The sequence below is a fragment of the Carassius gibelio genome, chromosome B2 (genome assembly GCF_023724105.1).
Source record: "Carassius gibelio isolate Cgi1373 ecotype wild population from Czech Republic chromosome B2, carGib1.2-hapl.c, whole genome shotgun sequence".
In the NCBI taxonomy this organism is placed as follows: domain Eukaryota; kingdom Metazoa; phylum Chordata; class Actinopteri; order Cypriniformes; family Cyprinidae; genus Carassius; species Carassius gibelio.
In genome coordinates this window covers 13,358,345-13,371,515 of record NC_068397.1, presented here as the reverse complement: position 1 = coordinate 13,371,515, position 13,171 = coordinate 13,358,345, and the positions used below count along the sequence as shown (strand labels likewise).

At 33.9% G+C, this 13,171-nt stretch overlaps 1 protein-coding gene across 6 annotated transcripts in view; it reads right to left on the bottom strand.

Moving 5' to 3' along the window:
- Nucleotides 1–13,171, bottom strand: part of LOC127951048 (guanine nucleotide exchange factor VAV3) — a 72,638-nt gene that overhangs the window by 42,068 nt on the left and 17,399 nt on the right. For 5 of the 6 annotated variants that reach the window (XR_008152579.1, XM_052548656.1, XM_052548659.1 and 2 more), the window contains exons 3-14: nucleotides 11,043–11,101; nucleotides 10,874–10,942; nucleotides 10,376–10,478; nucleotides 9,989–10,081; nucleotides 9,776–9,844; nucleotides 9,568–9,671; nucleotides 9,026–9,125; nucleotides 8,735–8,830; nucleotides 5,532–5,600; nucleotides 3,184–3,270; nucleotides 3,001–3,086; nucleotides 2,786–2,918 (exon numbers count right to left, since the gene is read on the bottom strand). Coding sequence is in view for 5 of the 6 variants with exons in the window: in XM_052548656.1 (XP_052404616.1) it covers nucleotides 2,786–2,918; nucleotides 3,001–3,086; nucleotides 3,184–3,270; nucleotides 5,532–5,600; nucleotides 8,735–8,830; nucleotides 9,026–9,125; nucleotides 9,568–9,671; nucleotides 9,776–9,844; nucleotides 9,989–10,081; nucleotides 10,376–10,478; nucleotides 10,874–10,942; nucleotides 11,043–11,101 (1,068 nt within the window). In the remaining variant the exon portion in view is untranslated. The remainder of the gene's footprint in view (nucleotides 1–2,785; nucleotides 2,919–3,000; nucleotides 3,087–3,183; nucleotides 3,271–5,531; nucleotides 5,601–8,734; nucleotides 8,831–9,025; nucleotides 9,126–9,567; nucleotides 9,672–9,775; nucleotides 9,845–9,988; nucleotides 10,082–10,375; nucleotides 10,479–10,873; nucleotides 10,943–11,042; nucleotides 11,102–13,171) is intronic. The other variant, XM_052548658.1, reaches the window with a different exon arrangement.

The following is a 13,171-nucleotide window of genomic DNA, read 5'->3' as shown; positions in this document are numbered from 1 at the left end:
TGTGTGTGTGTAAATGTGTTTTCATGTGTAAGTTTGTGTGGTGTAGCATTTATGCACACTACTGAGGGTTATGTTGCAGCATCCCACCCTAGCCGCTAACCAGTCCAGAGTGTTATTGTTAACTAAAGCTAAAACTATAAACCATTTATTTTTCTGCAATTGCAAATAAATTAAATTATTAGATTAAAAACTTAAAATTAATTGTTTTCAAGCACCTAGCTGAAATAAGTCATATGATTGAACACAAAAATTTATACAACTGCTATACAAATAAATTGAACCTAAAGAGAAATATTTTAAAAAGTAATAAAAATGACGAAAACATACGAGTTATTTAAACTTGAACTAAAATGTATTGAAAAAACTGTTTAAGCTAATTCAAAATATGAATAAATACTAAAACAAAATCCTCATCTTTCAGTTAATCTGTGAAAAAAACATCAGCCAATTTATAATTGTAATTTTTTTAATAAAATCCACACAAGATTTCTGGTTAAAGGTTTTTTTCTTTTTTAATGTTCAAGCCCTAGTATGTTTGCAATATAAACAAGCAAACCAAAGACTGTGGCATCAGTAACTTTTCTTTCCTCTAAAACTACAGTTGTGAACAGTATGTAATATTTATGAAAGTTATCAATGACGGTTGTTGTGAAGTTTTACTGTATTTTTATATAGTATCTCCATGTGCATGTGTTTTGCAGACAGTCTGCAGTTGTGTACAGGTCTTGTCAAAGATGTAAAGGAATAAGATCCTTCAGTGTATTAAGTATGTATATGTGTCCTGAGGAGGGGCAGAAAGGCACTTCAAACAGAAAAGCCAGCGGGGCTTTGCCTGCCCAAGGTCTCCTTGAGACAGATTTCACCAGACCATCTGTTCAGAAGAAACCTTCCTTTTGGTGAAAGGCATAAAAGAGAAAAAAATATCAAAAGTTTAAAGACATATCTACATTATTTTTACATCTGTATCACTATTGCCAAGCCCCAAAAGAACATCAGAAACTAAAAGTAACCTGAGGTTGAGCTGTCCACCTTTACAAACTGAAAAAAAAACATCGATCTGAGTACACAGCTCTGCAACCTCTATACAGACTACACTTACTAAGGCCACTTCTGATTCACATGACATGGAAAAGTCTGCACAATGAACACAGACTTTAGACTGTTTATCGTCATAAGCAACCAAGTCTTTCCACAGCTGTTGGTTCAGCATGCAGAATTTGACTTGACATGCTGCAGCAATCCGTCACCATCCATCAACCCTCATAAAGAGCAGTAACATCTGTCTAGCACAGTCCGCGATGTGCTCCTCAGCCTGATCTTAGTTACATTCACCATTACAGTCCAAGGGACAGGCTGTTTTTTTTTTTTCTTTTTTTTTTTTCTTTATGGCCTGGCTGTTAAAATCTCAGGTTGATGAATGACAAGTGACTCATGTGTTGACTCACAGTTCACACACACATGCATATATTTGTGTGTGTGTGTGTGTGTGTGTGTGTGTGTGTGTGTGTCTGCGCGCATGTGTGTGTGTGACCCTGGACCACGAAGCCAATCTTAAGTGCCAATTTTTGAAACTGAGATTTATACATCATCTGAAAGCAAAATAAATATGCTTTTAGGATCGGACAATATTTGGCTGAGATACAACTATTTGAAAATCTGGAATCTGAGGGTGCACAAAATCTAAATCCTGAGAAAATCACCTTTAAAATTGTCCAAATTAATTATTAGCAATGCATATTATTAATCAAAAATTAAGTTTTGATATATTTATGGTAGGAAATGTACAAAATATATTCATGGAACATGATCTGTACTTAATATCCTAATGATTTTTGGCATAAAAGAAAAATCTATAATTTTGACCCATACAGTACAATCTTTTTTTGGCTATTGCTAAAAATATACCCCGGCAACTTAAGACTGTTTTTGTGGTCCAGGGTCACATATCTATATATAAAATTAAGTACATGCTATGCAAAATTTTATGATTATATTATTTATTATATTTTAAATATATTTAAAATTAAATAAGAAAATGTATATGGAGAGCAAAGACCGCAACAAAAGGGCATTGCATGATTGCTCATCTCAGGAGACAACGCTTACAAAATCTTTTTTAATAAGCCTATTTAAATGGAGAAATGCATTAATCCAGCTCAGCTGCTATCTATATCTGTTGACGTAAAAACAGAGGGAAAAAAAAGATTACATTGTAAATGAAAAGCTGCAATGAGAAGCAGTAGTACCTGAAAGTTGTTCAAACATTTGTTTGCTGTTGTTTTCTTTTTTTTTAGCATTATTTACTTGATCCAAGAACATTTTAACACATGTATTTGATCAGAAATGACAAAGACCTCAACCTTTCCTATGTTCTGCATGTGAACATTTTAGTGACTTGAGCGGTTTTAAAGAGCTTACAACAGCACAACTAATTTACATAAAAATGCACTTTGGTAAGTCACACTGCCCTTAAAATGGTTTGGATATTACTGGAATATCCTACGGCAAACTAAAGGACATAAACATTTAACAGAGTGGGAAAAAATCAGCAAGACTTTATTCTATGACACTCTAACAGCTCAAAGGAGATCTAAAGGAGAGTTACTGGAGCCATCTGTGGAGAAGGCAAGTATCAGAGGGATTTCTATTCTACAGAACACTTGAATTGTGCTGGTCCGATCCCTATAAAACCCTTCAGAATGGAACAATGTGATGAATAGCAGATGCTGGGATCATGAGAAAAATATGACTGTTTGATGTCTGGGTGCAGTTGTCTGAGCCTGACCTTTCTGCAGTCCTTATCAGTAGTGGGGTTATTGGTGATCTTGAAATGGTTGAGGTCGATTACTTCCTTCATCTCATAGTTGTCCCCGCGCCTCTTGCAGACAATTACAGCGACGTCGAACAAAAAAATATGTCTGCAACATTCACGCATCATGACATGACATGAAAGTAAAAACAAGAGTGAATTGCAGTAAAGGTTTTTGCCTTAAGCCTCACCTGTCCTGTCTGCGCTTGTCCACATTTGACACCAAACGGACTTCACCGTCCCCCTTCGGTCTTCCATAAGAAAGTAAGGACTGGTTCTGTGAAGGGACATTCATGGACAGACAGGAACACAATGATGACATGAGAAAACTATGCTTTTTAAAGCAGAGGTCATGTTTATTATGTACAACTTACCAAATTATCAATGGATCTCTGATACTGATCAATCTCCCTCAGAGTCTCAACGTCTCTTTTCACCTCATTTACATACTGGCCTAAGTCCTGTTTAAATGAACGAAAAGAAAACTGACCTTGATTTATGCACATATCATGTATATACAAATTTAGGGAGGGGGGGGTAGCAATTACTCTAGTCTTTATTGTCACAAGATCCTTTAGAAATAATTCTGATATGCTGATTTGCTGCTCAATAAATTTTTTTTGTTTAACATAATTTCCATGAGAACAATTCTTAATGCTTAGGGAATACAGATATAATGATATTTTAGGGAATTGTGTTTCTAATTTTATAGCAACAGTTTAGACAGGACCCTTTTCTATTCGAATATGACAATGCTTCTGTGTATAAGACAAGGTTCAGAAAGAAATGATTGATTGATTCAGTGTGGAAGAACTTGATTGGTCTGCATAAAGCAAGTCTTGCAGCTGAACACCTCTGGTGTGACTTTAAATGTTATGGAAGTGCCTGGAAGTGAAGGGGGTGTCCCAATATTTTTGGCAACATAGTGTATTTTGGTGCAAACCATGATATTTAATGAATAGAAAATTCAAAAGAACAGCATTTATATAACATTATAAATGTTTTTATAGCCATTTCTGAATCATTTTAATGCATCCATACTAAATAAAAAGAAAACTATTTAGCATGGAGGAATTAACTTTATCAAAAGTAATATATATGTGTGTGTGTGTGTGTTTGTGAAATAATTCAATTTCTGCACTATTTATCTGTTACTAATCAGATTAGTATTTTTTTTATATAAAATACAAGTTAATACTTGTTCAAAACAATCACTTTAGCAAAGTTTGCACTATTTCCTGCTTATTTTGAAAAATAAAATAATAAATTTTAGTTCAATAATGTCATTAAAATGTTAATTATATATATATATATATATATATATATATATATATATATATATATATATATATATATATATATATATATATATATATATTTATATATATATATATATATATATATATATATATATATATATAATTTTTTTATACAAAAACTAAATCATTTAAAAAAAATAAAGATTCCGAAACCATTAAAGGAGATCCCATAATAATTGAATATAGATTTACAGTAGTAGCAACATGATATTTTATTATATGATATAATTAATATCTTTCATGGAAATTTACACCCAAAATAATATGTGAAGGTCACCATCTAAATATATCTATTAATTTTAGCGATTTTCATTTGCTGCTTAAATCTACAATTAAAAAAAAAAAAAACATAAAATATTAGATCAAGTAAACACAGACACAGTCGATCGCGTCAAGGATCAGCCAAATTTGCAGGGGCATCTTGAAAAGAAGATGTTTTGAAAAATGCTACGCCACGTTGTGCCATCTAGTGGTTTAGATGAAAATAATATCAATGGCACAATTTACCCCAGGGTGCCCTTAGCCCCATTGTACCATAATTAAATAATTATGAAATAAATCATAAATATCACGTTTTAAATGAAAAAAATATATCCAATATTTATCTCTAAATCAGGACATTATCTCATTTCATCAGCGAGTACAAACATCTCCAAATACTGAAAGAGGTCTTTCAAAGGACCCCACTTGGATGACGTGGATCTCGGCTGATTTCCATTTTTAAAAGGCAGCCTCTGCTCAAACTCTCACTTGCGAGTCTCGAATAAACACACCATTTTACAGGCAGGCAGGTAGATGAGCTCAGTCCCTGTCTGAGCAACTCTCACAGCTCCCATCCAGCTAAACCAATCACCACTCAAATGATAATTCCAACAAATTAAATCATCGCAGGCCTCTGTTCCATTACGGCGTCTCACATAGCCATTAATCTGCTTTCCACCTACTCTGCCAGTGAGACTGAAACGAGCTGTTGACATCACTTCACATACTAGAATCTCATCAATATTAAAGAAAACATTACCAAGCAGGCTACACGCAGGAATGATCTTATACTGATGGAAAAGCTAAAGAGAAATCATGGCTGGTAATGATGAAAGTTTTGTGGCTTTTAGCCTATATGTGTCTTCTTAAAATCTGCATATGACTTGCAACCAGTTAGCAAGTAGCCATTCGTGGTTCATGAATGCGACAAAATTAAAGTCTATTGGCAACTTTTAAAGGGAAAAGCTCTGCCAAACATTCAGGTTCAGTAGGAAATACATTAAATTGCACTTGTAAAGACATTTAATGTGGTTTTTTGAGCATTTAATAATCTATTTAATAATTTTAGAATGTCTAAAAATCTTTAAATCTGTATTTTCTGAAAGATTTTGCTGTAGACTCCATAAGAAATGTATACTTACTCTCATGGCATCAAGGGCTAATCGCAGGTTGCTCTTTTCTGTGTTGTCATTAGTATATTTCACCAATTCCTATATTAAAAAAATGAGAGAAAAATTTGTTGAATTCACTTTTTTAAGATGAGCATGTTTTTTTTTTAATATATACTTTTTGGAGTCGTGATGCTGTGATAATACTGTCCAGATATCACAAATAATATATATATATATATATATATATATATATATATATATATATATATATATATATATATATATATATATATATATATATATATATATATTTTAACAGTGAAATTCTTGAAATGAAAGAAGCAGTTTGGCATTGTATTTTAATATTTCTTATTAGAAATCCATTAAACAATGAATTAGAAACAGACCTACGCACATGACGCCAGGAAAAAAAGAGACACATTTTATTAATTCTCTCCATCATTTTGGGTAAATCATGGCCATGCTGTACTAATAAGGTCCCTCATTTTGGTTTAGTTTGTGGCCACAATATCTTGTTCTCATGTGTGTGGCTCTGTACAAAAGTGCTTATTGATTTTTAAAATAAATGGAACAAATTAAATATTTTTGTGCAAATGTAAAAACGTTTTTGAAAACTATTTAAAGCATATCTCTAAAAATTTTATGTATATTTTAAACAAGAAATTTTCTGTAACTTTCCTTTTGTTTTTGTTTTTATCATAAACACACATTTTTCTTTGGAAAAAATAGTTCATCCCCTGTTCTGTCATGGAATGAAGACACAACATCATCACGAAAAACTCTGAAGAGTTAAGACTAGACCGCTTCACTAAAAACGTCTGAAAAACCCCAGGACAGAAAGTGACCACGGTGCCAAGTTTCCAATGAGCACGCCAGGTCAGTTTTGAGGGAATGCCAGACAATTTGATTTGAACCAGATTTATTCCACGATATGGAGAAGAACGTCGACAGAACCTTTCGAGATCCACACTATAACGTAACTAATTAACTTGATAAACAAATCTGGCCTTTGGATTTGTGCGCAAACAGCCTAGTGAGCACACAGACACGCTGGGAGAGAAATGGTGTTGTTCCAAGTGTGAAATCTGTGCAGCTCATCAGAAACATGCATTTGTTTTCAGAGAGCAATCGAATTCTTCTGGCGAGAGACAAACAGCCCAATCGCAGCGAGTAAACAAGGTGATTAGAAAGTTCAGCACTCTTTCCAGATTTACATTCTGACCCAGACCGCTGCTGTGACTTTGATGGAAGCTCAAGTGTGTATGTTTGGGAATGTGTGTGTGAAGACGTGCACCTAGCCTTTCATAACTTCCTAGACTGGTGATCTGTATTCGATTTTTTATTTTATTTTATTTTTATTTTATTTTTTCAAATTATGAAATCTGATTCTTTTGTGCCGACTGTGTACATTTTTGTTACTTAATAAAAAATACAATTAACGGAAATAAAATACAATTAAATAAAAACCATACAGACATGTATTTAAAACAAATTAACAATTTAAAAAATGTGAAGAAAAATATTTTGAATTGGTATTGTGGGGTATCATACTAAAATAATTTAGTATCACAGTGATAAGAAAATAAATCTGTATCAGATATGAAACAACATATTTATGTAGTTAATACTGGGTTTGTAAAAATTAGATGTCAGGTGATTTGGAGGCTCTATTATATAAAAAAAAATAGGATATTAAAAAGTATGTTTGCGTCATTCCAGATGAAGTGGACACAATGTGCTTGAGAACAGGACTGCATGGGGCAGAGTGTTAGATACACTGCCACCTGTCCCTGCTTTTGTGTGTGTGTGTGTGTGTGTGTGTGTGTGTGTGTGAGGTTGGCAGGTGTGTGACGACACACGTCTCTAACACTTGTTCACTCACTTCTGTTCTTATGCCATCTCTGTCCTGTGGTGAAGGACCTCTCTTGTACAAAACCTTAGCATGGATTAATGTAGTAACTGTGATGATTATATTATTTACACACAGGTATGCCGTCTCCACATTTAACATAATAAATGCCATTTGGCTTATTAGGAAACATGGTATTTATTGTAAATTAACAGTAAAGTAAGTTAATCAGTCTAATATATACCTATTAAATTAGTTTGTGTCACAAAATACTTTGAAATTGTTCACTTAGGAAATTTATTTTGCTTTTGTGTTTGTTTTCTGGCAGAGTAAGGCTGATAGATTTGTTTGGTCATAGCGCCTCTAGTGGTCATTTTAGGAAAAGTAGTTCAAAGATTATCAGCAAATATAGCCTACTCAAAATTTAAAAAATTGTGACAAAAAAATATATATTTTGAAAGTCAGAAAGGTCTAAACACCATTAGGCCTAAGTGAATTTCATTACATGGAGAAATAATAATAATAATAATAATAATTAAATATATATATTGTGTTCCACAAGAAAAAAAAAAAAAATCAAGCCATACAGGTTTGGAAAATCATAAATTATTTACATTTTGGGTAAACTTTCCCTTTAAAATCTATCCATACACCAAGATGCAGACTCACTTTCAATTCTAAATCTAGCTGGATGGAAATCAAATCCACCTGGTACATTGATCTTTCTAATTCTCAAGGAAAGAAAGAGAAAAAAAAAACATTTTATTCAAGACCTTTCTGTTCAATACGGTTCAAATGTATGCTGCTGCTAGAGGGTTTGAGAGACTGACTTCAAAGTTGATCAGATGACTTCAGAATCAACCCTATCCTGCCAGATTTCATAACTTCACTATTTAACAGCATTTATACCTCATAAAGTAAGTCACTCATCATCTGTCAGTTTGAAAAACATTGCAAAAAAGTTCCCAATGGATAAAATCAAGTCCCTCCTAGATTTCTTTGGATATGTGATGCTCAGAAGTTATTGATGTAAAACGGGTTTTGACTAAAGTTTCACATTGACTTGAATATAATGACCTCTTGTATTGATTTGAACAAGGTGTACTTCATCTAAAAACAGGGGAATAAAACTTTCCTACAGCAGTAAGAAATTCTGTAAGCTCATGAAGTATCTTGGTCAGAAAATAAGAGAAAACTAGCCAGAGAGCTCCACCATGTGGTAAATATCAGTAGGACAAATGAACACAGCCATTCTGATAGTGTGTACACAGAAAAGCTCATCAAAAAATGGCATATGCATTGCTCTAGTGTTAATTCAAAGTGTTAAGAGAGGACAATGCTAATAGTGTGTATGTTACTGTACCTGGAGCAGTAGTGGGTATTTAAGCACTCGCTGCATGGGAACCACAAGCAAGTCCCTCAAAGTGAATTTCCCATTGTTGGCTCTCTTTGAACATTCCTGCAACACAAAATACACTGAATCTGGAAAACAGAAGGCTCGACAAAACCTCAAAATAAAAGTATTATTTAGTGATTTGGTAATGTGAAAAGCACATCAAAAATAAAAATAAAAAAAAGAGATATTTTCTGGTTCATGATTATAAAATGAGAATGAAATGTTGTAATTATGACAGAAAATCAAACTGTTTTTAACCTCTAGTTTCAGTCGAACACCCTCTTTCTCCTTACAGATGAAGTCTAACAGAGAGATGGCGCGTTCTACATGACTGCAGTATTTTCCATAAAGCAGAAGCCTAAAGCAGACAGGGCAAATGTTAGCAAAACACACACACACACACACACACACACACACACACACAAACACACACACACAGTGCTTAGTAATATCATTCTAAAAATATTAAATATTAACTAGGCCTGCAGAAACTCAATGAGAGCTCTGCAGATTTCTACAAAATCACCCCCCCCCCAACATGTTTAATACATTTTTCGTCAATATACAGTAACTGCTTTTTTTTTAAACACTGAATATTTCACATAAAATTTACTAAATAAATAAATAAGAAAATGTATGTAATAGGAATACATTGTGTGTGTGTGTGTATACAGTATACTAGATAGATAGATTTTATTATTTATCATTTACTTGTTATTATTTATTTATCACTTGTATCTTGTTTTAGGAATGTTTAGATGTTTGTACTGGAAAATAACATATACTGTATACAGTTGTACCTGTCTTTGTAAAGGATGAAGATTTGGTGGAGGTTTTCTGCATTTTTATTTTGAACCGAGTCTTGAATCTCAGCCAGTAGGTTTTTGTGAACTTTAACCAGGTCCTGTGAAGCATAAATATACATATAAACATAACTGAAATCTATTGGAAATGTCAGACCAAATTTAAAACAAAAGATGTAGAAACATTGTGGTCAGCTTTACTCACTGGTATATTGATGAAAATCTTGTCGATTTCTATTGCGGAGAGGAATTTTATCAGTGGAATCATAAAGTACTGTTATGACAGAAATAAAAGGTTTTTTAGCTCCATGTAGGAAAGTTATATCCTCCATTGTTTGGCAACAGCGGAGCAGCTGTCCATCACTAGATGTAAGGCATGTTATGATAAAACTCTCCATCCTGCGAATGTGAATCTCACCTTCTCGATGGTCTCCAGGGTCTCAGTGTATTTGGCTTCTGTCTGTTTGATCTCGTGAAGACAGCAGCTTCTGATATCCACCTCGGCCTGTTTCTGTCAACACAGCTCACTTATTCAGACTACAGGCAGCCATCCAAAAAAAAAAACAGCTTCATAAACACCACCTAATAAAGTTTTAAAGGGTAACAGTGCATCCCATCCAGTTTAAAGACACAAGTTTGTTTGTTTGTTCTGGTGCTTTTTATTTACAGTGAATTTACTCATAGAGATACTTATGAAAAAGTGACCATATTTCGTGTGTGAGAAGTAGTAGGTGTTTTACAAAGGAAATCAACACTGATGCATTAGGAGAGTTTGTGTGTGTGTGGTATTGAGTCATTTGAGTACCGCTTCAGACGCAGCAGCCTCTGTCCTCATCAGATCTTCATACACCTCTCCTCCCTCCACATCTCCATACACAGGGTCATAAATATCTTCCTCCAGATCCTCACTGTTCACTCAAACACATTCAGATTAGGACTTCAAAACTGCTATAAAAATATGAACACAGTATGATTACACAGCAGTTTTGGTCAAAACTCTCAGACTTTGCGGCTGCTGGTTTTTAAATGGATAGATCAGTGCACTGCTGTATGTATGGGTGTGATTCTACAGAAAATTCCAGTGTAACTTCCTGTTTTCACATATACTATTAATCAGCCATTCACATTCCTCCCACATAATGCCTAAATAGGTTATGGATCACATATAATACTGAAAATATGAATTGTTCTTTCGAAACATGGGTGTCTAAAACCACAAGTGCTAATGAGTTTCAGTCAAAAACTAATATATCATTGCTTCCAGTCAAAACAACTGGCCAATTAGGTTAAGAGAGCTTCATACTTATCGATCTGATCTGCCAAATGGATATAGATGTCTTCATTTTCAGTGCTTTCCTCTGTGGGAAATGACCTGTGAAATCGGTACAGAATTCTTTGTTTTAGCTCAGAGAATAAGATGATTTTTCATGTGTACAACTGATCATTTTCTTGCACTGTAAATGCAAACTCACCTGATTCCTATCTGCTGTGCAAAAGGCATATGAGACAGTTTTGATAGGGTGTCAATGACCTGGAAAGACAAAAGCAAGTTGTTAGTTTGCAAATAAGGAAGTGTGTCTGCCGGTTTCAGTTATTGGTTTATCTGCACTATAGACCTTCAGCTTGTCTGTAGTCTCTGTTTCTAAGCATGTTTCTCCAGTCTTTTGAGAAAAAAATCTGTATTATGTACTTATTATGTACTTAGTAAAAAAAACTGTTCAGAACATCCTCTCCACATAAAAAAAGACCAATTAGTGAAAAAAGCCAGCCAAGCAGCCTGTTTTAAAAGATGTCAGATAGCAACATATAGACATACTGTAAGAACATTTGTTTTTACTTTTAACAAGATCATTGATCATTTCTGTCCGACCTTCACAGTGTTTGTCCCATTTTAAATAGTTTTGTGATGCAATGCAAGTTGGTGGAATTTCTGTTGATTAAATACATAACAAAAAAAAAACCTGCAGCTCTAGGAAAATGCTGCAAAACGAGAACACTGAGTTTAAAAGTGAGTTTTAAAATGTGAGTTTTAAAAGGTACAAAAGTATGGAAGCATATGGGTAGCATTATTCAATTTGGCATGTAATATGCAAAATGACAATGCAATATGTAAAATGGCAATGCATTTCTGTATTTACATTTACATTTTCCAATACATTTGTGCAACGTTTGGTGCAAAATGAAAATGAAAATTAAATTACATAATTTTCATTTGCCATTTACTACACCAGTTTTAATATGTAAAATTAATATTAATTTTAACGCTTTATAAGTTGCAAAATTAAAATGAAAATGTATTACAGAAATGATTAGATATGTCTAACATGTTAAAGCAAAAACTGTGGCAAAATGATCATTTAAATGCTATTTTTCTTAAATGCATTAACACTCACAGTCAAGACACTTAACGATTGCATTTTCATTCGGTGTCCCGCAATGAATGTAGCAAAATTCAATGTGCACATTGAAAATGCATTCCGAGCCGATGACGTGTCCCCGCCCTCACGCCACGTCAATCATTGTGTGAACAAGGCGGGGCTTACAGAAGGTCAGAGACTCAAATCTCAAGGAGCGGATTCAAGTGAGACAAGATGGACAAGACAGTTGGTCCGTGTATGTTTTGATCATTTCGGTTTATGGCTTCAATATTTCATTCGCACTTGTGGGCGGAGCTGAAACGCTGCTTTCATCTGATTGGTCGAATCTGATCGGTTTTCATCTGACAGCCTTCAGCTCAGTGCGAGTGAAGCACTGTAATGTCTGAAACCACCGCTCACTGTTAATTAGCATAATATTTGAATCAGATGTAGCTGGGCACATAATTTGTGCTGCTGAGACCTGCAAATTATTTTCTAGGTTGTAGTATTGTATGAATATTGTCCCACTGATAAATACAGTGCAAATAGTTCTGTCCCTTTGGATAAAAGTGAAGTGGAAATAAAAATCAACAATAGACTGAACAGTTCCATGTCTGTAACATTTACCACTCTCATCTTTTAAGTCATAAGGCACTAGGTATGTGTGTGTGTGTGTGTGTGTGTGTGTGTGTGTGTATGTGTGTGTGTGTGACATTAATACATAATTGTAAAAATGAATATAGTTACATTTCTAAATAAAAATAGTAAAATTAGCTCTATGCTGCTCAGTGCTCCTGTAGCCTACCCCAGAGCGCCCTCTCGCGGCTGTAGACGGTAATGTTTTCTCTTGGTCCTGAATAAATGCGATTTATAGTCCAGTGAGATTTATGTTTATGTTTATGTATATTTATGTTTTTTTCCTTGTCATGACGTATTTTTGGACTGATGTAACTTATACCGAAAAATACAGGTAACATTATTATTATTATTTATTATGAGAGTAATTGACACAGACTAGAACTTTAATGTTTCACCCAATTCAGCTCATATCTTTAGACTCGTCCGACTCGTGTTGCTTGTATAACTGGCCAGACTTACCTTCCCAAAAAATCCTATTTAATTTTATTTCATAAATGTAACTATATTTATTTCCACTTCACTGTTATCCAAAGGGACAGAACTATTTGCACTGTTTTTATCAGTGGGACAATATTCATACAATACTACGACCTAGAAATAATTTG